The 26,769-nt window shown below is 37.9% G+C and overlaps 3 protein-coding genes across 16 annotated transcripts in view; 1 reads left to right on the top strand and 2 right to left on the bottom strand.

The window, feature by feature from the left end:
• The window catches only part of LOC123520182 (G patch domain-containing protein 11-like), a 5,539-nt gene extending 378 nt beyond the window's left edge, over positions 1-5,161 (bottom strand). The window contains exons 1-6 of one of the 6 annotated variants that reach the window (XM_045282207.1): positions 5,106-5,161; positions 3,533-3,601; positions 2,764-3,005; positions 1,968-2,124; positions 918-1,008; positions 502-618 (exon numbers count right to left, since the gene is read on the bottom strand). In XM_045282207.1, coding sequence (XP_045138142.1) covers positions 502-618; positions 918-1,008; positions 1,968-2,124; positions 2,764-3,005; positions 3,533-3,601; positions 5,106-5,146 — 717 coding nt within the window. In that variant the 5' untranslated portion in view covers positions 5,147-5,161. Of the gene's footprint in view, positions 1-501; positions 619-917; positions 1,009-1,967; positions 2,125-2,763; positions 3,006-3,532; positions 3,602-3,717; positions 4,053-4,077; positions 4,253-4,279; positions 4,716-5,105 lie in introns of those variants that run through there. The other 5 variants (XM_045282208.1, XM_045282209.1, XM_045282212.1 and 2 more) reach the window with 5 other exon arrangements.
• Positions 5,111-14,952, top strand: LOC123520181 (arginine/serine-rich protein PNISR-like). Its single transcript, XM_045282205.1, is given in 13 exon segments — positions 5,111-5,293; positions 6,475-6,556; positions 6,839-7,267; positions 8,322-8,467; positions 9,004-9,243; positions 9,747-9,884; positions 10,317-10,583; positions 10,885-10,987; positions 11,601-11,657; positions 12,588-12,941; positions 13,455-14,051; positions 14,054-14,341; positions 14,630-14,952. Coding segments are annotated over 11 exon segments (2,649 nt in total). The 5' UTR covers positions 5,111-5,293; positions 6,475-6,480; the 3' UTR covers positions 14,296-14,341; positions 14,630-14,952.
• A 3,202-nt stretch (positions 14,953-18,154) lies between these two features.
• LOC123520179 (histone deacetylase 6-like) overlaps positions 18,155-26,769 on the bottom strand; it is a 34,162-nt gene continuing 25,547 nt past the window's right edge. For all 9 annotated transcript variants that reach the window (XM_045282199.1, XM_045282200.1, XM_045282201.1 and 6 more), the window contains 11 exons: positions 26,410-26,579; positions 25,862-26,044; positions 25,393-25,550; positions 24,948-25,143; positions 22,839-22,968; positions 22,116-22,375; positions 21,871-21,952; positions 21,162-21,340; positions 20,873-21,016; positions 20,494-20,622; positions 18,155-19,675 (listed from right to left, as the gene is read on the bottom strand). In XM_045282199.1, the coding sequence (XP_045138134.1) occupies positions 19,607-19,675; positions 20,494-20,622; positions 20,873-21,016; positions 21,162-21,340; positions 21,871-21,952; positions 22,116-22,375; positions 22,839-22,968; positions 24,948-25,143; positions 25,393-25,550; positions 25,862-26,044; positions 26,410-26,579 (1,700 nt within the window). In that variant the 3' untranslated portion in view covers positions 18,155-19,606. The remainder of the gene's footprint in view (positions 19,676-20,493; positions 20,623-20,872; positions 21,017-21,161; positions 21,341-21,870; positions 21,953-22,115; positions 22,376-22,838; positions 22,969-24,947; positions 25,144-25,392; positions 25,551-25,861; positions 26,045-26,409; positions 26,580-26,769) is intronic.

The following is a 26,769-nucleotide window of genomic DNA, read 5'->3' as shown; positions in this document are numbered from 1 at the left end:
GATAACTGATAACTGTTATAAGTTATGGAACTCATAACTGCATACAAAATTGAAAATTCTGTGTGCATAAGCTATATTGACACTGAAGAGAGAAACCTTGATGATATGAAGTTCATCTGTTTCAAGTTCTTTGAAGAATGTGTTATGATAAAAAATAATGTTATAGTTGTAAAAATAATGGCAATGTGTGTCAACAGACCTCACGTGTTTATGTGTCTCAACACTATTTTTTTAAGTGGATACTCTATTGCTTTTTTCATGTTTTCTACTTGCAAGCGCACATGTTCAGTGATGTCTGAATGTTGGTTATTGCCAGAGCAGACAAGGTGTTTCTCTTTCTCTTGGGAGTATCATGAGGGAGGTGACTATACAATCTTTAATTGTATTCTATGACAAAGAATAAAAATTTTACACTATATTCAAAGTTTAAGAGTATGATGATCCTTATGTCATGAGGATGCCAACTTTCAACTCGGTGTTTTTATCTTAGAAAATACAAACCTCAAATTCAATATCTTCCTCATCCTTCTCTTCCTCGTCATCCTCCTCTGCATCTTCCTCTGTGCCCTTTAGGATGTACGATGGCCAAAACCAAGACTCTGCTGGTTCAGTGAGATCCTGAAAAGGTGTAAGGGAAACAATGAATAACAAAAGCTGTGGATTATTTCCATCCTACATACTAAATCACTCCAAGATACATATGTATGCACTGTACATACATACTCCATTATATGCATGGCAAGGTGTAAGAAATGCAACTGTCAATTACCGTACCATAAATAGTTGTCAATATGACAAGGCCAAATATGGCACTAATATGTAGCTAGATTCTGCATGATCTGCATTTTTATACAGTATTTAATTTTCCAAATAGGGTAAACATGAAATGTTTATGAGAGCAATACTGTTCCACTCACCTTTTTTGAGTCCAACTGGTGGCAGACTCTTTGGCTTTTCATTAAGTCCTGTAGCAAAAACTTTTCTTGCCTCTGATTACACAACCTTTGCCTGAAAAAAAGTTAAACAATCATTTGTTCATTTTATTGATTGCAATACATTAAGCCACATGCTGATGTCCTTAACTAACTAGGATCTTCATTCACCTTTCTTTTTTGTGTTTCATTCATTAGCTTTATCATACCATATAAATTTTCTTCCTGACCTTTGTTTCTGAGAATCTTTCCACTCTATGTTTACAACACAGCTTTCCTTTCTCCTTGACTGTTTGACTTACTCTGACTCAAAGTGTATTTTTCTTTACTTTCACCATTTCTGCCAAACACTTGTCCTAGTTCACAGTATTCTTGTTTCAAATGCAATTACCTTCTTACTTAATATATTCTCCCTTACATTATGCATCAATTTTAATCCCTTTCTGGGTAATCTTTCCTTATGCCTTTAATAATTGTCTTTGTTTCAACTGGATAAGGTTGATAATCCTGGCATTTCATAAATCTCTTTTAATATATTAACTACATATAAACTTTAAGCAAATGAGTACAATAATGTAATCTTTTACTATATTATGCTTAAAGTATCCATTCCGAACTATTTGTGCACAATTCTTAATGAATCAGCTTTTTTTCATTTAGCACATCCAGTTTTGCATTAAATATACAGTGCACTTGACCACTGTCTCAGGTTTAAAATGTATTTACCTACTTTCAACAAATACTTCAGTGCAAATACCTACTGCACTACCATCCTTCGTATACACACACACACACACAATCAAAATTACACTATCACTTCTCTCTTCTCCTTTTTTAGTGTTCTACATAAACATTTACATTTTCTTCACTAACTGTACATCACAAATGGTATTACCTTTGGGCAGTGATTTTGTTTTCTCTTTTTTCCTGAAACTCTTAGTAGTGAACATAAAAATATGAAATAGTTATCAGACTTGATGTCATTGTACTAACCTCTTCTATTTATATCTGGTCTATCTGCTTGAGGATGCTTACCTAAATTTTTCTGGATCAGTTTCTACTTCTTGTCTTTGTTTCTTGAGACGTTTTCGTTCTTGAAGTTTCTTGCGATGGTCAGTGATCATTTGCTGCCAGCCCAGCCCCATACGATCACTCTTCACCTCCACTGCCACTGGCTCCAGCCTACCTTGACCTAAGGTGTGTAGTGATGCCATTGTGAATGCACTCCATTCATCATAGTATCACTTGCACATATGCATATTTGCAGAAATAATTATCTTGATCCCCTTTCACTTTGATGCAGTGATGCATCTGCCATCTTCTACTACTGTTTTTATAATAGCTCTTTGAAACTTGCTACCGGCATGCTGTTATCCTCCTCCCATAGTCTTGGTGCACAAGACTTTCTATACACTCTCATCCCTACTCCAATCATCTCTTTAATATAATTGTTAACCATAACCTGGACTCTTTCATCCTGTTTATAGGTAAACTCTTGAACAATGACTGATTCTATATTTTCTTCACCATATGACTTAGTATAAGAGAAAAGTTTCAAGGCATCTCTAAGCCCAACTTATTTTTTCTTGGGGTAAGGTATCTCAATAATAGGTGTCAACTAATGCTAGGAATTTCATTCAGGTCATACAGTTCTGAACCAGAGAGAGATCACTTCACTTCTATTCAAGGAACAATACAGAATTAAAAGATTTGCTATTCACATAAGAATGTAACCAACAAAGGCTAGATATATATGTATGTACAAACCAACAAAGTTGATATAAGAAAGAAGTGTAGTAGAGTATATATATCGTTAAGCAATGAAACTGACTTTGTTTCCCCAGGCTGGTGCCAGGCTTGTAACCCATCTTCTGCAACATAGAAAAGCCTTTGTTGTCATGGCTAATGGCAGTGCTCAGTCCTTCCTCCAGCCTCTCCTCTTGGACTTTCTTGATTGATTTAAATCTTTGTTGGTGGGCTGTGTCCTTCTGCCTTTTTCTCTTTTCCATCTGAGCTTTGTGCTTTGATGAGTGTGAGAACAGCAGCCCAGGTCGAACATCATCCTTGCCTACACTAAAAAATTATCTATATATTAGTTTCATAAACAAAATCTCTTAAAGTTAGACAACATTAGACAAATTGTGTAATAAGCGTATGAAATGTCTATGAAAGTATGGATGCCGATACTCTTCACTAAATTAACCTTTAATTCTAATACATTTGGAGTGAGCAAATTGAAATTTTTTTTCATGTTTCACTCATACAGGAAGATCCCGTTGATACTAGCAACTACAGAGGGTGTAACAAGATACTTATTTTACATTTTGCAATTCTAATTTTTCAGTAATGTTTGTGTCTCTTTTATGAGTATATCTAGCTGTCTTTCTGTCAGTGAGGTAGCTGCCACAGCCTGGGTGATGAGTATTGATCTCATTATTGCCACACAGCAAAGTGTTGGTACTGGCATCAGGAATCATTAGAACAAGTCAGGTTTTGAACAGATCATGCAGGGTGAGAGAAATGGTGTTGAGGAGCAGCGTAAATTCCTAACACAGTGGGTATAATTGTGAATGAAAGGAATGCTGACTAATGACACGCACCACTGGGTCAGGAACTCAGAAGACATGTAATCCACTTCTTCTTCCTGCTCTGCCATTGCTGATGTAAGCCTGTGGAAAAAAAAGGACTGTACATTCCACTAATGCATTTATGACAATATTTACGTATATGTTGATTGGAACTCCTAAAGCCTAAACATTGGGATGGCACTTTGCAGCTTCCTCACCTTACACCTGTGCAGTGAAGGTGGTAGGGACTTACAGACAGGATGGCAATGTTAGCTCAGCAGCTGTTTCAGAGGATATTGTCTCTTTGCAAGCTGAAGCGTTCTGATTTTTTTTTTTTCAAGTGTTTTAATATTCTATTCTTGCCGCAAGCATCTTAGCTGGGATATCTTTCTACCTACACCATCCAAACAGTAACTCAAGTGGAAGATTGAAAACCAAAAGGTCACTATATCAGCAAGTATAATAAATAAGCACCCCACCCCACCCTCCAAAAAAAGTCTTGAAAGTGGATTATTATTTTCTCTAACACCATAAACACTATGAACAGGCATAAAGACTAAGGAATAAACACTGCTCACCCAATTCTTGTTTGCTTCTTTCTAACGGTACTTCCTAATGCACTTCTCTCGTTTGAAAATTCGTTTAAACTACTTTTTTTTTTTTTTACTTAAAATAGAAAATAGAATTATATAACACCACCCTGTTAATTTTCTTCCTTTTTTTTGTGGGGTAGTGGGTTTTGATAGGGGGTGAAGGAGGGCTTGCGGTCCAACGGATTACCTGAAATATAATCGGTGCATACTATATAGAGACTTCTCGCTAAGTGATGGAGGGTGACAAGTCTGGTGGAGCTGGAGGAAATAAATACACGCGAGTCAATAGAGAAAGGATGGGGCAGAAGTGAAGGAGGCAAGTCAGTGCATGAGACAAGGGACGTGACGGTGTGATGGATTACGCTGCAGGACACTCAGGTGATCTCATGTACTACCTATAGTTGCCCTAATAAGTGATGGCAAGTTTAAGGAGGTTAGATCAATCTCCTTGAAAGGGACATATGATGACATGATTAACAACAAAGAACACTGTGGATCCTAACGACCCCGATATCCACACTCAGAACATTGAGCGCCGCGCCTGTGATAAGTGTGATTGGACCTCCTCAAACAGTGTGGGAACTTTGGAAGCGGCAGGGGTGCGAGTACTTCAAGGGTAGGTTTCAAGATATTTATCCCTCTCGAACCTGCACGGAACCTGGCAAGTGGCAACTAAGTGGGCATTTTTGTGATTTTTTATATTTATTTATTTATTTATTATTATTATTATTATTATTTATTATTATTTTTTTTTTTTTGCTCTTGACCATTTTCCTCTCTTACATCAAAAAGTGAAAACTACCTACAACATAGGATTGTAGGTTCAGAAGAGTTCAGGAAAGAAGAAGCTCGGCAGATAAAATGAAGGCGTATCAATCGAACATGTGGGAGCAAAACAATGTCTAAAAAAGTAGAGAAAATAAAAATCAGGAATAAGAGGAAGTGATAAAAGGAGGATCAAGCAAGAGGAAAGATAAGGGATCAGATCGCACGGAGGAGTGTGGTGTCTATACCGTATTAGACCGCAAGAGTCTGTGGGAGGGCGCCGCGCCATTGCCTCCTGCCGCTCTCCGCGGAGTGACTGGCGGCAAATCTCGTGGCGATTGGTGGCGTTTACGTGTGTGTGTGTGGGTGTGTGGCACCTGGAGGGTCGCAGCCTGAAGGAAGACCGCAGCCTTGTGTACCCCGCCACACTTACCAGGTGAAGGGCAGACCGGGGTTCTGTGAAGTGAAGCCAAAGGAAGCAGGGATGAAGAGAGAGACCTAAAGACCCGATGCATACTCAGGGAGGTGTTGACTGACGGGCTGACGTATTTCCTCCTTTTAATTTGACATTTTAAGACCTACGCAGTTTATGTTATGATCCATGGCTATCCTGAAGGGAAGCGGAACAGAAAGACTATTAGATGTGCATGGCAGTATTGACTGATGGGCTGACGTTTTCATTACTTACTTGAAGCTTGTTTAATTAAAGCTTAAATGACTGGGATGCTGGGCAACTATTGCCTTTTTTTTTTTTTAATTAACACAGTAAGGAAGAGATGTAAAGACTTGCTGCAGGTACAATGGGGTATTGACTGGCAGGCTGACATGGGGCATTGTGAGGGAGACATGTGAGACTGTAGCTGCTGAACTAGCAAGTCGTTTTAGTGAGCTGGATATGTAGTGACACAACAGGGTGGTATTGGCTGCCCGGCTGACTTGTTCCATCCTTAATTTGAGAGTTGCTAATTTCAAGGCAGTGCTTAGAGCACTTAACTTTTAATGTACTCTTTTGAAATGGAAGGGACAGTTTTTAGTACATCTCAATATATATTTTATAATTAACAAATGTTTTCAATATTATAGTAAAATAAATCAGTGTTCATTGTATATTCCTTTCATGTGTTATCATTCTTAAAGTTTAGATTTTTTTTTTCTATTTATTCCATGAGTTGATCCATTTTCTCCATGTTTTCCATAACTTCTCTCTCTTGGATCTTGCTGATGCATTTGTGTTACTTAACCTGTCATAGTTATCAATGTCTTTACTATTTAAGGCATGTATGTTACTAATTTTAGGGCAGCTATAAGAGTTTTTGCTAGCAGGAAAAGAATAATCAGGAGTCAAGATCTTGTCTCAGAGTGATATTATATTTTTTAAGGTTTAACTGAAATGAAGGTTATAAATGACGTGTGTTTCCATCTTTAAAGATTCTTTACTCTCTCTCTCTCTCTCTCTCTCTCTCTCTCTCTCTCTCTCTCTCTCTCTCTCTCTCAAATATATATATATATATATATATATATATATATATATATATATATATATATATATATATATATATATAACAAATAAGTTGTGTGAACAGCAGTGTTGATATGGTGTTGTTGTTGTTGTTGCAGGGAAGGATGTGGTCTGGGGCTCCACAGTGGGCATCATGGGCCCTGCAGCCCCAGCACTACCAGAATATGAAGCCAGAGGAAGGTGAGCAGATTTTTGTTTTGATTTATCTTTCTTTATAGTTTTTTTTTTTTTTTTTTTTTTTTTAATACTACTGGGTGCTGTCAAAGATGGAGAAAAAAAAATGTTCATTAGTTTAAGGAGTCATTAGTTTTATGCTCCTGAGAAATGTTCACTTACATTATTTATTCTACATTGTATTTAAACCATCAGACATGTCAGCACAGTGCTTGCAAGGAACTTCATATTGCTTGAGCATTGATGATGATTGCCATTGATAATGATGGTGGTGGTGGTCTCCAACAGCTTCAGCAGTGGACTGGGCTGCCCTGGCTAAGCAATGGATCCAAATGAAGGAAACTGTGTCTCCAGTAGCATCCCATGATTCCCTTCAACAACAACAACAACAGCAACAGCAGCAGCAGCAGCAGCAGCTTCAGCTTCAGCAACCCCCTCCAGCAGCAATAACTGCTCCACCTCCTGTCTCCAATACAACTCATGTCCCAGCAGCAGCTGCAGCTGCAGCTGCTGCTGCAGCAGCCGCTGCCGCAGCTGCAGCTGTTGTAGTATCAACAGGAGGTGGAGGAAGTGGAGGAGGAGGAGGAGGAGGAGACAGAGGAGGAGGAGGAGACAGAGGAGGAGGAGGTGGAGAAGAAGTAGTGATGGGTGGTGGGGAGATGGACATGGAAATAGAGGATGACAAAGGTCCAACAAATAGTGGTGACCAGCAGAATGGTGAGTATACAAGAGAGTGAGTAAGAAAAGCTTTGTAGTTTGGTATTTGCATGAGTCTCTGTTTGTTACTAGGATAAATGTTGTTCAGAATACATGTACTGCCTGCACAAGCATGGGATTAAGCTTGTGTCTATAGATAATTGAGTTACAGTACTGATAACTTCCCCTTTAATATACCATATGGGTGTGTACAATGGTATACTTTAGAATGGAATGTCTTCTTAAGAAACGGCTACAGTCAATAGTCACTACCTCTTAAAGGCCATCATTACTTCCTTATATATCATATTTACTTCATTCACCATACACAGAGGTATTGCCATACACTTCATAAATCCTATCACTCTATGCACACCATCACAGTCTAGAGAAAGAAACTTTGTGCCTTTGATTTCTTGTGGCTCCAGTGCAGAAATTTGTAAAGGAGGCTGGGAATATATCTTTCTTGCTTCCACTGAACAACACATACCTTAGGGCAGGGTAGGCTTTCTAGCTTTTATCTTACTCTAGCAGTAAAGATAATAAATCCAAGTCTCCTCACTGACCATCAACTTTCTACTTCAAACTTTTCTAGCTTTATAAAGTGACATGTTATCGTGTCATCCTTTTGTGGTAGCTGTCACTGGCTAGGACTGCCTTGGACTTGAATTTTAGGCCTGTCTTCTACCTTGCCCTCTCTGCATGAGTGCATGCCCCTCCCTGTCCATCTCATATATCCTTGACCACCCAGTCTCTCTCTCTCTCTCTCTCTCTCTCTCTCTCTCTCTCTCTAAGGACTTGAAATTTTATACTTGTTATTTTATGACAACAATTGTCTTATAAAAGTAGAAAATTTTAGAATTCAAAACAACATTGATGATTATTGGTCAATCCTTATTGATACTAATATTTTTAGAAAACAGTGATTTACTCAGAAAGTTTATTTGTTTGGAGTACCATTTAGTTTTCTATGGTCTATGAGATGCTTTACCATAAATTTTTGATATGTTAAAGTTAAGGTGTTAGATGCCCCAAACAAATATTCCTGTTATTGTTGTGCTGGTAACCTCTTCAGGTGAAGTGTGGAGTGGTTGGGGTGGAGAGTGGCCACAAACACAGACTGGAATGGGCTGGGGCTGGGGCTGGCCTGTTGACTCTTACTCTCAGGGTGGAACACCATCTGCTCCCGACATTGCCCCACACCAATACACCAGCAACAATGTAAGTCACTCAATGAGCACAAGTAATTACACTCTCTCTCTCTCTCTCTCTCTCTCTCTCTCTCTCTCTCTCTCTCTCTCTCTCTCTCTCTCTCTCTCCTGTGCAAAGCTACATGTAAATAATTGCAATTATGTAGTGTGGTGACTTTGTTACAAGCATTCTCTTAGTGAATTTCTTGTTTAATTTTTTTTTATTACACTATTGGGGAAGATTTGCTTGGTGGGCAAGCATTGCTTTCAAAACTGTTGCAGACATGTAGTATGTATGCATATTGAAGACAACATTGCAAATTAACTTAGTCATTCTTTTTATAACGTCTTACATGCATGTTTATTATTGGTGCATTTGTCTGAGACAAATTAATTCAGTTCTGGAGAACTCAAGGAGTTGGCTTAATTGAAGTGCTTACTTGTTCCTGTACGAGTGTCTACTGATTCCTGCACTTGAATTGTCACTTTGTATGGTCTAATCAACATTTCTTTCTTTTCCTTATTACTTTTAAATTGTTTGATGAATGTGATAATGTTTTTTGTCAGGGAGAGTATGGCTGGCCCATTGTTGGTGGAGGAGGTGGCAGCAGTGGTGGACCAACAGATTATGCCATGGGGGACCCTAGAGAACGACAGTCAAGGGAGTTCCCAGCTGGTGGCCTGGACCAAGAGCGCCCCGGCCTGGCCAAGGAGGCAGACTTCCAGCTAGATGCAGCACAGAGGAAGAAGCTGCCCGCCTGGATCCGAGAGGGTCTGGAAAAGATGGAGAGGGAGAAGCTGCGAAAGGTTGGTTTGTGTGTATCTAGAAGTAAGGACATGATGTTTGTATCATTATTGTTACAGTGACTGTGGATGTCATTATTGGCTTTACCAACATTCTTTTCATTGCCTTGCTCTATTGTTTTCTTAATTGTGTAGAGTTGCATCCCAAAAAAAGGACATCCTGAAAACCAAGGCAAGAAGAATTGCATGTTCATCTCTAAAAGATATTTAATCAATACAAAGAAAGATTGGAGAAAAGTAATTGGCATTTATACAACATTGTCATGTTAAGGAATTTGAGTTAAACATCTTGATATCTCAGCATTGATAACATCAAATTGAATTCTTGCATTCTGCTTTTCATTTGATTTAATTTTAGATATGGCTAGTTATCTTTTAAATAAAAGTATTTAAATAAAAAATGACACCTACATTTGCAAACCAGATTTCTGAATCAGAACATCACATGATTTACATTTTGTCCTAAGGCACAAATTTAACATGAAAATCTTGAAACCTTCATACAGTTGGAAAAGGAGCGCCAGATGTCAGAGAAGGAGGAAATGCTGAAGAGGAAAAGGGAAGAAGAAGCTCGGGCAAGACGTATCCTGGAAGAAGACTTGGCTAATGATGGTAAACCTCGGGTCCCTCGGAAGAGCAAATTTGTAAGTAATTGTGCTTGTTAAAAATGTTTAAGGCAAGACAAAGCTTCCTTTTCAGCCGTAATAGATTTGGTATATTGCTTCAGTTCACTATCAACTTCCTTTCTGGTTGACCACGTTGTGCCTCCCATCAGTAAACAAAATAAGTACCATTCTTAATTTAAATAGCTACGTAGTATCCACACATTTATGTACATAGTTTTGTGGCTCCAGACTTGTATAAATCACTTTTTCAAGTTGAATGATTCTTAATTAGAAAATATACTTCAGAAATTAATTGACTATCCATTTATCAAGTCAATTTTTATGAGAATTGATTATAGTGTAGAAGAGGAACTTTGTGATAAATGAGATGTGCAATTTTTCATTCATTATGCTTTTGAACATTAGCTATAGAATGTGTGGAGGCAAGTGTTATAGCTAAGTACCTTTCAGGACAGTGACAGTGAGACCTCTGATCGAAGCCGTTCAGGAAGTCCAGAGACAACCAGTCCTGGACTGGGGCTGGCCAGGAAGAGGCGGTCTAGGTTTGAGCCACGTGGGACAGGGGAAGCACAGGATCATGCAAAGGACAAGGAAGGAGTAGGAGAGGAAGAGGAGGAGGAGGAAGAAGAAAGGGACAAGGAAGACACAGATGTGAAGCAAACAAGAACTGCATCACCTGAACCTGTCAAGACAGAAGAAGAGAGGATGCAGGAGATGGTGTGTATCAACTACTCTTTGTGGAAAACCATTCTTTTTGACGTCTTGTCTACAGATTTCCTTTTTAATCTTCTTTTTTCTGTAAAAGTTCTCTACAGTCTCTTGTATGTCACATCACTATTTTGTTGGTCTATACTGTATAGCTTCTCCAGTCCTGTAGTGTTTGGTATAATTACACTGATACTGTGCATGGGATTATTTTCTGTAAGAATGGGATGAAAATTGTTTTCAGTTGATTCAGAAACATCACTGAATCAATTTAATTTTCATGGACTTTTTACATCCGTTGCTTTTTGCACAGATGGTGAAACTGCGGAGATGGATGACAGAAATCCTGCTGGATGTTACAACGGAGATGATGGAGGAAGTGGCAACAGAGGTGGTGAATCGTGCCCGCATGAAAGGTATTCTCCAGGTTGTCCTAGTTACTTCTAGTTTGTTTGTAGTAGTCCTGGGTGATGGTGAACAAAGCCTATCATGGCACCTCTTCATAAACTGTAGTTTTCATTCATCCCTCCTGGTTCATAATGTTTTCATTTTAAAGAGGTGAAAACAAGGAAATTAAGGTCCATGCATTTTACTAAGTAATGGACATTGAGAACATTTCTAACCAGCAGTCAGAATGTTTTGTGTAAAAGCTAGAAGAGCAGTAGTAGACTTCCTGAGAATTGATTAACCAAATGTATCTAAGGTTAAAGTGATTTATCATGAAATCACTCATGAATATTTTTATATCACAATCAGAAATGGGGAAGAGGTTTCAGATGGAGACCTGCATTCTAAAGTGAGTGTGAATTTATGTTAAACTTTGGAGATTTTTGTCATTAATTTTGATTTAAAAAGTGTTATAAAAAGTTGTGTGAGTGAGTAGAAAGTGTTTCGCAGATCTATGGTGCTGAGGAGGCCTCTTCCCTCTGAAATAAAAGTAAATTTCATTATAGAGGTGAGCATAGTGTGGTAAGGCCAGAGCACCGGCCTTCCCGCACCACACACTAAAACTTCCTGTGTTTGTCTAAGCTCCGGCAGTTCAGGTCAAGAAGAGCTCGGCCCTTGCCTCTTTGTCGGGCAGCATTGGTAAGTTGCAACTACCTGTTCCTCTTCAGTTCTGTGGCTTCTTATTTTATGCTGTCATTTCTGATGTAAGGCTTACTACCTCAGGGGAGTAGAAAAGGCAGAAACTAAAAACCAGTATCTTTCAATTGAGTGCTTTAGGTTTACCACTGTTGAAGGTAATGTTCAATGCACACCTTAAAGCAAAGGAATAGCAAGATGCTGGGTTTTTTTTCTCCTTCAGTTTCCTCTCCAAATTCCCATTTTTACATGTATGCCTTGTCAGTAGTACTATTGCTTAGACATATATATATATATATATATATATATATATATATATATATATATATATATATATATATATATATATATATATATATATTTTTTTTTTTTTTTTTATTTATTTATTTATTTTTTATTTTTTTTTTCCATGATACCTTCAGTTTGGGCTACTTGGGTTCTCAAAAATTCAAGCTTTCAGGATGTAAGTTTTGAAATCAGTGTGGGATTTATTCTGTTTAAGAGATTATAATTTTCTTAAGGCATAGTTGTATCCTACTTACTGTTATAACTTGCTAAGGACAAGTGTAACTGCCTAGCTGGGCAATTGAATGTGGGATGTCAGGTGTTTTACTATGATAGAAAAATGAACATGTGTAGATTATGTAGAACAAGTTGAAATATTAAAATGTTTGATTATGTTAGTGAGTGATGGATAACAAGAGATGGTAGTGTTAGGAGACCATTGTTTACAACCTAGCGCTTTGTTAAAAATTTTGTCTTGAACCAAAACATTGTAATTAAGTCCTAAAATATGCTTGCTAATACACACTAAGCAAGCATAGACACATGACATGAATCTCAGGCTTTGTGTACATTAATTTCTTTTGGGATATTGGGAGGGAGGGGGGAGGTGGATGTGGAGCCCACAAGTAATGCCTCTACATGTTGCAGGGCTTGGTATGTACAGTGATAGTGAGAGTGAGGGCGAGGCATCCGGTGGTGGACGGGGAGAGACGGACAGTGATGAGGAGCTGCGTCAGACCATCAGGCGCAAGAGGAGGGACTTTCAGGTCATGGAGCGAGACATCCTTCAGCGCCTGCAGGCTGAAGAAATGGCTGAGCGTGCCAAGAAGTTGCATCCCCAGGAATCTGATTCAGATGAGGAGGGCCAGGAGCAGACAGGCTTGGGTGAACTGGATGCTAAAGTTGGAGGCGAGGTAGACAAGGCTGGTGGTCAGTTCCGGCTGCATCCTGAACAACAACAGGAGGAGGTGGAAGAAGAGGAAGAATATCCTTCAACGATGAGTAAGTAATATTTAGCTGTATAGGAGACCTACATTATGACTTTCAGCTTAACCAGTTTGTCAGTGATAGGTGTAAGTCCCAGATTCAAATCATGGGCTGGATAATAGGAAATTGTGGAATTATGCCTTTTTTTATCATATAACTTTAGTTCTCTTGGCTGTAGACAAGTAACTGATACTCCTGGAAGCAGCATAAGGGTAGGAAGATTATCTTCTTGTCATTCACTCAGGGGCATTGGGCTGTTCCCCCTGATCTGAGAAAAAATGGCTACACTGATTGTAAAACAAGCCTTATACCACAGCAAGGAGAGATAGCAAGCAAGGTGGAAAAAAAAAAATGTAGATTACAAAAATCTTGCATGCAATAAGTGTTGACATGAAAATTGTGTTCATCTTGCCTTAGGAATGGATCTTGGATGTAAATTGAAGAGCCCTGGTATTAAATGTCTTTAAAAGATAATTAGGTTTACTTAATAATGTTTTTCCAATTGTTTAACTTCATATTTCTTTGCAGGTAATGGGAAAAGCATGAAGTTTGTCCAACCTCAAGATCCAGAGGTGGGCTCCACACAGCCAGATAGTAGTACACCCAATGGTTCCTTAAAAGAGGACAATGATTCTAAGGCATCAATTGAAAGTGTGGATTCTGAGGAGGACTCAAAGTCATCCTTGAGTGATCGCTCTCATTCTAGTGATGGAAAAAGAAGGAAACGGCGGAAAAGTAAAAAGGATAAGAAGAGACGAGAAGGGAGAAAGAGAAGTAGGAGTAGGTCAGGTAGTAGGGGAAGAGAAGAAAAGAGGGAACACAAAAAGAAGAAAAAAAGGAAAGAGATCAGTCGCAGTAGAAGTAGAAGTTCAGGGGAATACAGCAGGTACAAGAGTAGAAGTAGGAGCAGAGATAGCTACAGGAGGAAGAGAGACATTAGCAGGACACCCAGCATGGAAAGATCTTCACGCAGACACTACAGCAGAGACCACTCCAGGTCTCGTTCAAGAGGCAGAGACAGGTCAAGGGGGAGAAACAACACACGAGGCTGGTCCAGAGAAAGGTCAAGAGGCAAGCACAGGAGCAGGTCTCGGGGTAGGAAGAGCAACAAGAAGCGGCACAGGGAAGTAGTAGGAGTAGGGCCAGAGAACGCCACCGCAGCTATAGAGATGGAAGTGAGGATAGTGCCAGCAGGAGCAGGAGCAGAAGCAGAAGCAGGGACTACACTTGGAAGAGAGACAGATACCGTTCAAGGTCACATAGTAGATCAAGAACACCCAAAAGATCCAAGAAACGTCACAGGTCTCGGTCCTTAAGCTCAACTGTGTCCCTTGCTAAGAAGTCAAGGAGATCTCGGTCATCTTCGTAGGCAAGTGAAGCTCCTCTCGTGAGTGCTGTGGTAAGACAACCCTCAGGTAAGTTACCAGTCATCCCAGATGCCTGTATTTTTTTTTTTTTTTTTTTTTTCCGTTTTTGTTGTTTTTTAGTTTCAGATCAACTACTCGCCTACCAGGTTTTCTCCACTGTTATGGGTGGAATTTTCAGAATGAGCTTAACAGCAAATTTATTTGCTTTTGCTGAGTTCTTGAGTCATTATAATAAGTTAGTGGGAGTCTTGAACCTGTAAAGCAATATAAAGAGTTAGCAGTTGATGCTTTATTTACTGGAGACCATATTTTTTTATGGTTTGTTTTCTGTTTCAGCGGAATCTTGGTCTCACTTGGCCACCTTGGAAGTCAACCTTTCCACCTTCACTCTGTATCCCAAAACTGGTCTGATGTGTATAGTTCTCTTAAGAGGAAGTTATGTAATTTATTTGAATTACAATTAAGTCTCATTACTGGAATAATTAGTATCTTGAATGTGAATTCATGAATTTAAGAGTGAAATTTCTGTAATCATAATTAACATCCTTAACATCCTTCTCAAATAACAAACTTCATATTCAAGAGATTGGCCTTTTTTTCAGGTTCTTTGATTATAAATATTGCTCATGTAGTTGACATGAAAGACTAGAAGATTTACATTTACTCTTTCATTCTCCTCTGTGTGAAGGACCCTCACATTAACTTCAAGCCAGGCAACAAATGCATCTTGTCAAGTGTGTTTGTATGGAAGTCACCCACATGTGCCAATTTTGAAACTGCCATTCTGACTTTTATCTAAACATTATATAATGGCAGAATGCAGTTTTATTCATAAGAATATTTCCTAATAATAGAATGCTCAGCATATTCCCTTCCATTTTGACTGGCATGGCATGATGGCATGTCAGGAAGATGAAATTAAGTGATAATCATGCACTTTATCTTTGTGAATAGCTCTTCTTTTGAGAATAATTTAGTATTGTATGTTGGGACTAGTGTGCCCAATGAAACAACAGAGAAAGTTAATAAAGGTATGACATGTAAAGAGGAAGAGGTTGCAGCTAATGTTAGAGATGAGAAGGGAAAGACGGAGTGGACTTAGACTCGTGTGTGGAATTACAGGAACAGGAAGACAAAAGAAAGCTGAAAAGATTTTGTAGGGAAAATTACAAAACATAATTTTCCCAACAAAAACATATAAGCCTGAAATAATCTAGATAACAGCAGGATACATGCAATAAGAACTTCTTAAAAATAGTTTGATAGGACAGTAAAAGCATAGTTCCTTTCCTGTATGTCCCAACTAGGTTAATATAACTGGGTAAACACACACACACATTATAGCACATAATGTGCATAACTTTAAGGAAAAATTAGATAAATGAAGGTAGGGAGACAGGACACTATGAGCCCCACTTGAACCCTGTACAATACAACAAGGTAAACACACACACACTTTCAATCTCTCAATCCACAGATACTGTTTATGAGATGTTTTAAGTCTGTGATCCTTGCTTTAATAATGAAAGGATAATACTTTTCTTACACCTTTCTGAACATCCATAGAAACATCTGCCTTTAATAACCCAAAGAAATCCTATGATCTATCCTTTACACAATAGTTTGTTTCTCTGATCTCATCATATTTACAGATCCCAGATATCTTAAAATCTGTCACCATCTTATGCACAGCAAGTCCTTGCTTCAGTGACATTCATCTTACATCTAATTTTATTTTCATACTTTCCATGCAAGACATTAACCTTATTGCAAATGTCATGTCAGAATTTAGTTATTATGTAGTCTCAATCACCCTCACACTAGTCTACCTAGTACTGTCTCAACAATCTTTGCTTTGAACTGGCCACTGATGTATTGCAGACAGCAACTGATCTAAATTCCATTCCATCACCAGCATTCACGGGTCAAACACAAAATACTCCACACATTCTAACCCAAGTTCTTGAAACTATAAATATTTTGCTCAAATTGCTTCCACCAGAATAACCTGCAAATTCATATTCAAGTAATTGGCAGATAATATCCTGCAAATACTCCTTGATAAAATTGAACACCCAAAAACAACTGTGCATTACATCACAAACTAGTTTTTAAGCTAAATGATCATTGGGAAGTGGTTATAGGAAATCTAAAACCTAAACAAATATGTGATGATGACTTTGCTCTTCCATACACGAACATATTTACTTATATATATTATCTGGTAGGTATTAACAAATCTGCCATCATGGTATGACATTAAACACGGCTAGGTCTCACTAGTTCCCCCTCCCCCCAAGAAAATAGCAGAATTGTTAAACTTGTGTAATATATTTGGTTAAAAAAAAATGTTTGTTCATCGTAACACTAGCAACAAATTCCTTCCCCTTGTTTTTGGCTTTTCTTGTCCTTGAATTCCATAATTTCAACTACACAGCAATTGTATACATAGTGCAGTGCTATATGACATATCTGAACTTCATTGTAAAATAAGATATCCATATGAATTAATGAAATCTGTTGTGCCACCTTTGTAAGAATGAAATAATGACAGTCTAAGTGGGCTACATTCTTAATCTACATTTTGTTGGTCCTGTCATTGAGGTAACAAAAAAGGTCAAGACAGTTGGTCTAGTCTGGTATAGTATTGTAAGTAGGACTGTTTTGCCATTTTGATTCACACCTATTAAGTTTTCATCAGCATTGGCTCACATTGTTTGGCCTAATCCCTCTACCTCCTTGTATATTATCTGTTTTTGGCATTCAGGAGATTGGCTAAAAACTTGCATCTTTCCCTGTTGAATAAGTAGCCTGTTACCAAGATGTTATGGACTGAGGCAAATAATACATCTAAAGCTAAAACTAAATGCAATGGTTGGTAAAGTTGTGGTAAGTATTCTGTTGAACCTTATGCTGTACTTATAATAAAAATGAGTAGCAAGTGAATTTTCAAAAAAGAGAATAAGTGGAGAGAAAAAGACGTTTTAGGTTGAAAGATTCAAGGAAGAAGTAAATGAAGACTGACAAGCACTTAATGATGAAAATAAGGATGAATGTGGAAATGTATGTGCAGATCTTAAACAAACGATGGGCATAACAGTGGCAGAGATTAAAGTGATGGATATTGGGAACACAGCATTACAATACTAAGGAATGTGAAAGGATTGATAATGGTGTGTGTACAAGAGAGAGAGAGAGAGAGACTGAAAAATGTCAAACACAAATAATGCTGACTGCTCCAATATGATTAAACCATCAAGTCAGACTTGATGGTATTGAAAGTGCTAAGACTCATTTGAAATGGTGAAGCTATTATTCCTGTCCTTCCCTTCCATTCTCAAATTGAAACACAACCTTTGTGAAGCTGTAATTTTCTTCAGAAATATTTTGAAGTTAATATTAGTCCATTGGTAACAGCTGATGAGGGCTAGCAAGGCTACACTTACTTGAAAGTTGATGTGAAGTTGAGTGGTACATTAATTAAAACTTGATGTTAACTTGACATGTACTACTTTCATAATTCACTGCAATAACTAAATGATTCTAATATAATATTTGTTATAAGAATAAGATGAGAACTGATCAAGTTAAGGCAGTTTCCACAATCCCATACTGCCTTCCTATATTTGAAATCCATTAGTGCACACACACACACACACACTATATATATATATATATATATATATATATATATATATATATATATATATATATATATATATATATATATACACACACACACACACATATATTACAAAAAATAGGTAGGATTACTCCCATTTTCCTTCCACTGGTGTTTGTAAATGTAGGTAGGAAATACATGTTGACTCTGTAACTAAATTCTAAATAACAATGCATAAGCAGCTTTAGATATATGTATTATACAAAATATGTTAGTCAGAATTACATTTACAATGTAATGATGGTAAGCTATAATTTTACTGCTATAATTCTTATAAGGGATACATATGAAAGCTGTACAATAACTTAATGATCACTTATGCATAATCCCTAACATCATTTGCATAACATTGCACTGCAGCTGCATAATTCCATGCTGTTGTTACCAGCATAGCAGAATCTACTGTAGCAGCTTAGCTAACCTTCTGGAGGGAAAAGAAAAAAAAAAAAAAAAAAATTGAAATGTAGACATCTAATCTTCTGTTACAATGCCCAAAAGTGTGAACCCCACAAGAGAATATATGGGTAATTGGTAACTTGGAAAGTGGTGAGCTGGATATTGGTGACACCTCGTGGTTCCCATGCTACAGTTATAACGAGCCTTATTGCACATTCTCATCTGACTAGGGAGGCGGTGGCATAGTGGATAAGGTGGTGAGCGTGGGATCGGGCAGACGTCCACGCGTAGGTTCGAATCCCACCACGTACAGCCTTAAAACACTTTGCCATTTGTCGAGTGGTTTAAAGTTACCTACATATCACCATGATACCCAGGTTCTAGGTGGTTACACTCAAGATGAGCTTGGGCAGTGATATGGGCCCTAATATGGGTACCACTATAAATAAAATTGCCTGCGCCACTAATGGGCAGAAGCTGAACAGCGGTTCCCATACACTCTTCAAGTGTGCCTACAGGCGCTATAGGCCTTACCGAGAAAAAAAAAAGTCTTGTATGGTCAAGATCCAATACAATAATGCTAGGCCTGTGGTCAGGGACTTGCAGTCTGATACACAAAGCTGGTTGCTATCTGAGCCACATCTAGTTTTCAGAATATACATGTGCTGGGATCATATCTAATGTTAAATTTCTTGTTGCCACTGGAATTAAGATAAAATTTTAAGAGTAAATCACATCTTTGTTATTTACACTTGTTACTCAAGTCGAAACACTATTAAAAAATTTCAAGCAATTGTTTTCATTTGGTTAAAGTTTAAAACTGCAATAAAAATTAGAAATAATTATTTCTATTATAAATATTCTATCATACATAAAACAAAGTTCCTAAAAGACAAATCTGCTAAGTATATGTATCAAGTATACTAGTCAAAAAACCTGAGATATGTGATACACAAGTATGCTGTTTGCGGCGTATTCTAATGTAATAACCATTTAGATGCATTTAGTATACAAAAATAAATTACATAGCCATATTCAATTTTGGTAAGCTTGAAGCACAACTTTGGTATGTTATCACAAGAAACTGTTAAAATGAATACCACCACTTAGGAGTGGTCTGTAAGGCATGGCTGCTCACACCCTAGTGAGTTGTCCGTTAGACTAGCAGTGCATCAGACTTAATGATGCAAAGGTGGCAGCAGAAGCAGCAGCAGCAATAGCAGCAGTAACAGTCTTCAAGAACATTCTGGAGGCTCCAAGCCAAACTTATCTAAATGAGCAGCTCTCTTGGCTTCAAACAACACCTGAAAAAAAAAAAAAAGAAAAGAAGCAAAGAAATTGATGTTGAAGACTTCCTAGTAAAGAAATGCTTGCAGAGAATAAATATCAGCAATTGTAGTCTTGCTCATAAGCTGATGTGAATTTCATGGGAAAGTAATACAGTAGAACCTCAGTTACTGAATGCCTGCCTTTCCCAACAGATCAGTTTCCAAACAAAATTTTGAACTCATAGTTGCTTCAGTTGCCATATGGTTTTCAAACAAAGCTATTTACTTGATTTCAAATACCAAAAGACAAGTTTTGGGAAAAGCTTTTATTTATTACTAATTCATAATTTATATAAACATTTCCTTTGCTTTTATATATTTTGGATGGGAGACACTGTGTGTAAGACAGTCTTTCAACTTTTGAAATACACTAAGATGATACTGTGAAGTCTCAACGTATATAAACATGGTTCAGCACTTAGAAATAAATTTATGAATGTTCTTCAATGGCAAGGGTTTGACTAAACACAACAATGGAAAAGCACAATTACAGTTATCTTACATTGGGTAGTGGAATCACAATTCCTTGACTTATATTCGATGCCTGTTCTATGCTAAGAAATCATACAATAGAGCATGATAGGATGCATACCCAAATAGTCTCTTCCTGAAACAATCATCTTCCCTCTCACTTAATGAATAACCCAATAATTAAGGAGAAAGTATATCAAATCTTGAGAAGTTAATTGTTATTGCAAAAATTCTGGTATATGTATAATAAAAATAATTTAGATAATAATGTCATTGCATGTGTTATGTTACAATATTGGGTAAAGTATGAGAGAACAACTTACGGGATTGTGGACGTAACTATCACAAGCGTAGCACCAGATGGATAGATCACTGAAGCTCAGCACCATGTGGTGCTCTTCACACACCCCGTGCATCAACATGTGTTCAGATACAAACCTCCCACACAACACCTGCATGGATGCATATCTCAAGTCAAATATTCCATAGCAGAATAATTGTTTTCCTGCATAATGGTGAATTTACAGCATACTGAAGAGACTTACTTTGCATAACACTATTGGTTTGTAATAACTTTTAAATAAAAGCTATTAATTCATTTGAGTAAAAGTATATAGAGTTTCTCATGATATAGAAAGCTTGAGTGTTTTGAAGACATAAATTACAATCTGGACAAGGAAGAATGGAGTGAGAAATACTTGCCTTATAACAGGTGAGACAACACCAGTTTTCAGAAGTGTCATAGCATTCCTCACAGGCACTGCTGGTGTTGAGTGTGCCATCAGGCACTGGTTGCACCTCCTCTAAGTGGGGGCACCAGGATACTGGTACCACAGCATATAGTTCCTGCAGCAAAATAAGTATGACATTTTATTATAGTCTTTTATTCAGATTTACCTATTTTGCAGCTGAATACATCAAATTATCGGTGGCAATATTCTGAAAAGCAATCTACAGTCATCATTCCATGAACACAGCTGTATTTTCATACTTGTGCTCCTAAGCAGTCAGACAGTATAAGGGTTGTAGCACTGTCCTCATGGCCACCACCACAGGCTCCCTCTAGCTCCCCACCAGGGGCCTCCTCTTTCTTCTCCTCAGTTTGGATTTTCCTTGGGGTGGCCTCTGCCATGCTCACTTGACTCAGACTGGCTGCTAACTCATCAACAGCTGCCAAGACATGAACCATCAGTTAATAAAGTCTTCCAATAATTACATGTTTAACAAAAGCTTGTCTTAATTGTAAAATTTAACAGTACAGAGTATGAAACAAACATTATGATAAGCAATACTATAAGTACTTTACACTATGACTTGATTTCTATTAAGAGGGAGGTTTCAAGACATTTGTCCCAGACTTCCAAACTTTTGGCAAACTCTACGACTCTTAGGGAACTGGCAATCAAGTGGGCCATTTTTTTTTTTTTTTTTTTTATTTCCTTTGGCCAGTTTCCCTTCTTGCATAAAAAAATAAAATAAATAAAATATATACATCACAATATCACCAATATCTTTATCTTCTAAACCAACAGTTGGGTAAATATGACATTTTGGCACAGTTTCTTTGATACTTATAGTTTGTTAAAATCTGGTGAATTTATATGGCCAAACAGTCTTCAGCACTTGATACACATAATATGTGCAAGTACTTTATACTAAAACTATATATAAATACAAAAGAAATAGTCATAAGAACACACCTTGAGAGCTGGTGGGGGAAGAAATAGGTCTCTGGGTTGATATGGAAGAGGCTTGTTTCCTAGGGGACTCCACCATCTTACCCTGAAAATGAAAGTTTCAGTAATAACTCCAATACTTTGTCAAGTTATCTGTGATGGCATTTTCAGTAATACTTAACACATTCAATGCAAAAGTAAACTAATCTGGTTTTAATTTGTGTACATCAGGAAATTAGTATAAGTAGCATCCAATACATTTGTGTTACCTTTAAGTTGAGGCTAGACCAAAACTTGCAGTGAGCACCAACCACATTGATGAGGCTGTCCACTGCACTCTGACAAGGGGTAAGGTTGCCAGAGAGGCAAGGCAAGGGATCACCCAGGAGGGCCTTAGCACACAAGGTCATGCAGTAACTAATGGAGGTCAGGTTGTACCCTCCTTCCAAGGCCACAATCACCCTTCCATCTCCTACACATGTTAGGAACTTGGTCATGTGGCCATAACACTCAGGGGTAACATTGCATCCTGAAAAGATGTTATTACTCTTAGCATTATCACTCATTTTTACTTATACACAAGTATCATGCTAATGTGAAAATAATTTCATTCTGTGTAATCATCTATCCCTTAACTTTCACCATCAGCCTCTATGAATCAACCTTCTCCATTCATTGTCCCAGATATTAGTCTATTACAGCCACACTCAACTTATTGTAGTGTATTGTAATTGTTTATTACATGTGTAACAGCACACCATGATTTAATTATATATAAAAAATGATTCATGTACCTTAGTTTTCCCACTATTCTTTTCTTTTCTTAAATTTCAAACACTAATAGTATGTACACAACTTGTAGGTATATTTAGCTGTTCAAAAGTTGTACACTGTAGTACACTGCAACATCTCAATTTGTTTCCTATTCTTTTTCTCTACACATATTCCTTTCCATATTGTATCTTTATTGAAGACTCATGAGCTGGACTCACCGCCAAGGGGATCACCAACTGCTGCATCAAACCCAGCCGAGATCAACACCAGCTGAGGATTAAACTCAGTGGCCACAGGAAGCACCACCTCTAGGAAGGCAGCCAGGTATTCTGCATCCCCCATCCCGCCCTGGAGAAAATATAACTATGTGAATTATCAATTATATAAGATTTAAGTATTTTATGAAAGAATATTATTAATTGCAAATTAAGCATAATATATCATTCAAGAGTACAGTTAGGTTGCTGCTAATAGCCACTCTTACATATAATTCACACCAAGCTAAGACAGGCTCCCAAAAAATTTTAACAAAATGTTTACAGACTGCCTATATGTGTATATAACAGAAAGTAGCAAATATGTAAAAGCTCATAAAAATGTAAAGGTTAATAAATAAAAACCAACACAAATATTAAAAATCACATCAAACCATTGTTTACAAACACAGCTGATGAATGCAAACTGTTGACATTACCTCATATGTCCACACATCTCATGTATTCACACACTCACTATGTTATCTGTGTTACGGCCCGCCCGTAACATACTCCACTATCATCACCTCCTCCGCTTGTTACCTCGTTCGCCACCTCTCCGCCTCCCCTTCCACGTCACCGTCTCGTGAACCTTCCACGCCACCGTCTCATGAACCCTCCACGTCACCGTTTCATGAAGCCCTGCTACTGTCCCGAAGTTGGATTCACGCGGCCCCATTCGACTCAACCGGAAGTGTTAAGCCAGCTCTTGGCTTTCTGGAAGTCAGTTGAGGTCCAGGCCTCAACCAGTGAACACAACGCCTCTTGGGTCTACCGTGGGATCAACCATCACCCAGCACTTCACCACTGCGACACCGCATAAGTATCACTTCCCCTCGTCCTGTGTTTTCCACATTGCCTCCATATAGGATTAGGATTATTGTTAGGTATTAAGTTGGGTTCTTTATTGTTGTATCTATTACTGTGTTATATGTATATGTGTATGTCATTTTCCTGTGTTTCATGTTTCATGTTATATCTATGTGTCAGTTTCATTATGGGTTATTAAAATAGCTTTTTAAAGTGCCCCTTTGCATTTCCTCACCAGTTGAACCTGCAGTGTTTTTTTTTTTATTGTTATTGTTCACCGGCTCCCCGATGCCAATCTTACTAGTTTAACCGGTGAACGTAACATCTGGGAGCAAAGCTCTGGCCTTTATCACTCAATACAAATGAGCAATACTTTTCTAGTGGTGTAAGCAGGATGCTCTCATGGCTGCAGATTCTCATAGAATTCCACAATTTCCAAGCACAAAAGCATATAACTCAGTATAAACTGAGATCACAGCAGGTAGTGCTAGTAGGTGGTGGTGGCAGCATGCTTGGTATTATCAATTTATCATTACATGTGGCAATGACAGTTACATTCACACCCTTCCCTAGCATTAGTGTTACTCTGCCCTGTGTTATGGACATCTCTATAGCTTGTGGTTCATCCCTGCATTACAGTGTGACTTAGGAAGGCAAAGTGATCCCTTGTATTAGATGCAATTCAAGTTGCACATTAGTGACAATCTGACTGTATATTAAAAAGTTACAGCATTAAATATGTAAGTAGTCAGAAGCTTGTATCAATATTTGAAAAGAAATGAATGATAAGAAATTAGTGGAATGCTTACCTACTCAGAGCGAGATGATCTGGTACAACATGCCCAAATATATAGAATAAACATGGGAATACTTTTCATAGTGTTGGACAATACATCATCTACGAGTATAAATCAAACCAGGAAAATGGTTCTTTTAAAAGTCCTTTATCAAACCCTGCTTCCTATTGTAAAAGTGGAGAGAGAGAGAGAGAGAGAGAGAGAGAGAGAGAGAGAGAGAGAGAGAGAGAGAGAGAGAGAGAGAGAGAGAGAGAGAGAGAGAGAGAGAGAGAGAGAGAGAGAGAGAGAAAATCAAGAAGATATACAACTCACTTAACAGATGCCTTTATTTCCTTATTTTTTTATTATTTTTCTGCATTTAACATGGAAATTGGTGTTACATATTGATTTCATATATAAGTGTTTCCTATCAATAAAGTAGTAATGATAAATTATTGGCATAGATAAAAAAAAAGATGGAGCTCACCTTGTTCCAAGGAATATTGATATTGAAGCCTTTCCCTTTCTTCAGCCCAACTCGGTTGTAGTTGGCATCGGCACTCCCAGGAAAGAACCTCCCATTGTCATAGCGATGAATTGATATGTACAGCACTCGTGGGTCTGACTCAAACATGTGCTGTGTCCCATTGCCATGGTGCACATCCCAATCCAAGACCAGCACTCTGGAACACACCACAGGTGTATATTTTTTGCTAGATTTCTGATGAGGAGACTCAAAAAAAAAGCTTTAGAAGGATGGACAATGAAAGTTATGGGTCAGTGGTTAAAAGAATGGAGCAGTCAATCTTCAGCTGTGGTTCAAGGACAAATCTAAAAAAAGAAAGAGGAATTATCATGATACTTCATGACATGTTAGGAATGTGATATTTAAAAGTATAATTTTTCTAGCAAGTGAAGCAAGCATGACCCACCTTTGTAAGTGATGGCTAGTAACTGCATGCTGAGCAGCCACACCCACACTGTTGTAGAAACAGAAGCCACACGGGTTGTTCCTCTCTGCATGGTGGCCTGGTGGACGCACTACAGCTACACCATGCTGACAGCTGCCTGACATCACACAATCCACGGCCTGGAAAAAGAATCGTGAGAGAATTCTGTAAAAAGTTACCATTGCCATAATTTCAAATTCATGCTAGTCATCAAATTTTTAATTCATTATAAAATAACTTTACTAAATTCCTTCAGTTTTCTTCAGCCAAGTTTCCAATGTTACTCCTTCACCCTATTCCAAATCTATATACTGTCACTGTTAGCTAAATAACCTAATCCTTGCTGGAACTCAAAGTGAAAGTAAACATGGGAGAGGTTGCAGATTATCAGAAAACAACGACCTAATACATTCTGTGTTGTATTATGAGAATAACTTGAAAAGGTACCCACTGTAAGGATAGACCCAGCAGCCAGGAGAGCACAACGGTTGGTTCGGCGATGCAGGTAGATGGAATCAAAGGAGTTTTCTAAGTGGTGCAGCTCAGAAGGTTTTAGGGCTTGCAGACCAGACATAAATTTAATGTGTCTGCTGGAATGTACCCTCTCCAACTCCTGCAAAGTGGCTTCCCTTGCCTGTCAAATAAAGGTTCATTAAATGAAGAACAATGGAAATGTTGAATCTAATGTGGACACAAAGATGATATATACATTGACATTCCCCACAACACAATATATAACATTGTATTAGTCATGACTGACGACAGTCAACAGGATTTAAATAAAGAATGATGATAAAAAACTTAATCATAAATAATTTTTTAGAGAAAGGTCCTGTCTAAATTGGACCATGTCTAATAAGCCAATGAATACTATAAATGCAACTTCTCTCATATTGATTATCTATCCTTAAATGAAAAAAAATATTTCAATAAACAGGTACTACAATTAAGATGACTAAAGAGATACATTTGAACATACAGAAAAGCAATTCTTTTCACCTTAAGACGCTGGCAGCGTTCAACAATGCCAAAGTTACACAGCTGCTCAAAGATACAGCTGATCCTATCTGGACACTCTGGATGTGTGGAGTCTGCATAATTAAGATGTTCCTTCATGGCTTCACTGTACACAAGACACACAGACTGCCCCTCCTTGAAACACTCTAGCTCTGAATGAGAAAAAAGATGTCACTTGAACTTAACCTAGATTATCAGGCTAATTATAAGGTAAGGATATATATCTTTTTTTTATTCTGGAGCTAGACCTTATCATGCAGGAGATGGGTTAATCTATATCACCAAATTATTCATAACCTCATAAAAGTGTGGAAGGGTGTATCAAATGGAAGGCAGATAGGC

Source organism: Portunus trituberculatus, chromosome 46 (genome assembly GCF_017591435.1).
Source record: "Portunus trituberculatus isolate SZX2019 chromosome 46, ASM1759143v1, whole genome shotgun sequence".
NCBI classification, from domain to species: domain Eukaryota; kingdom Metazoa; phylum Arthropoda; class Malacostraca; order Decapoda; family Portunidae; genus Portunus; species Portunus trituberculatus.
The sequence above is the reverse complement of the archived record's forward strand: the minus strand, read 5'-3'. Positions and strand labels throughout refer to the sequence as shown.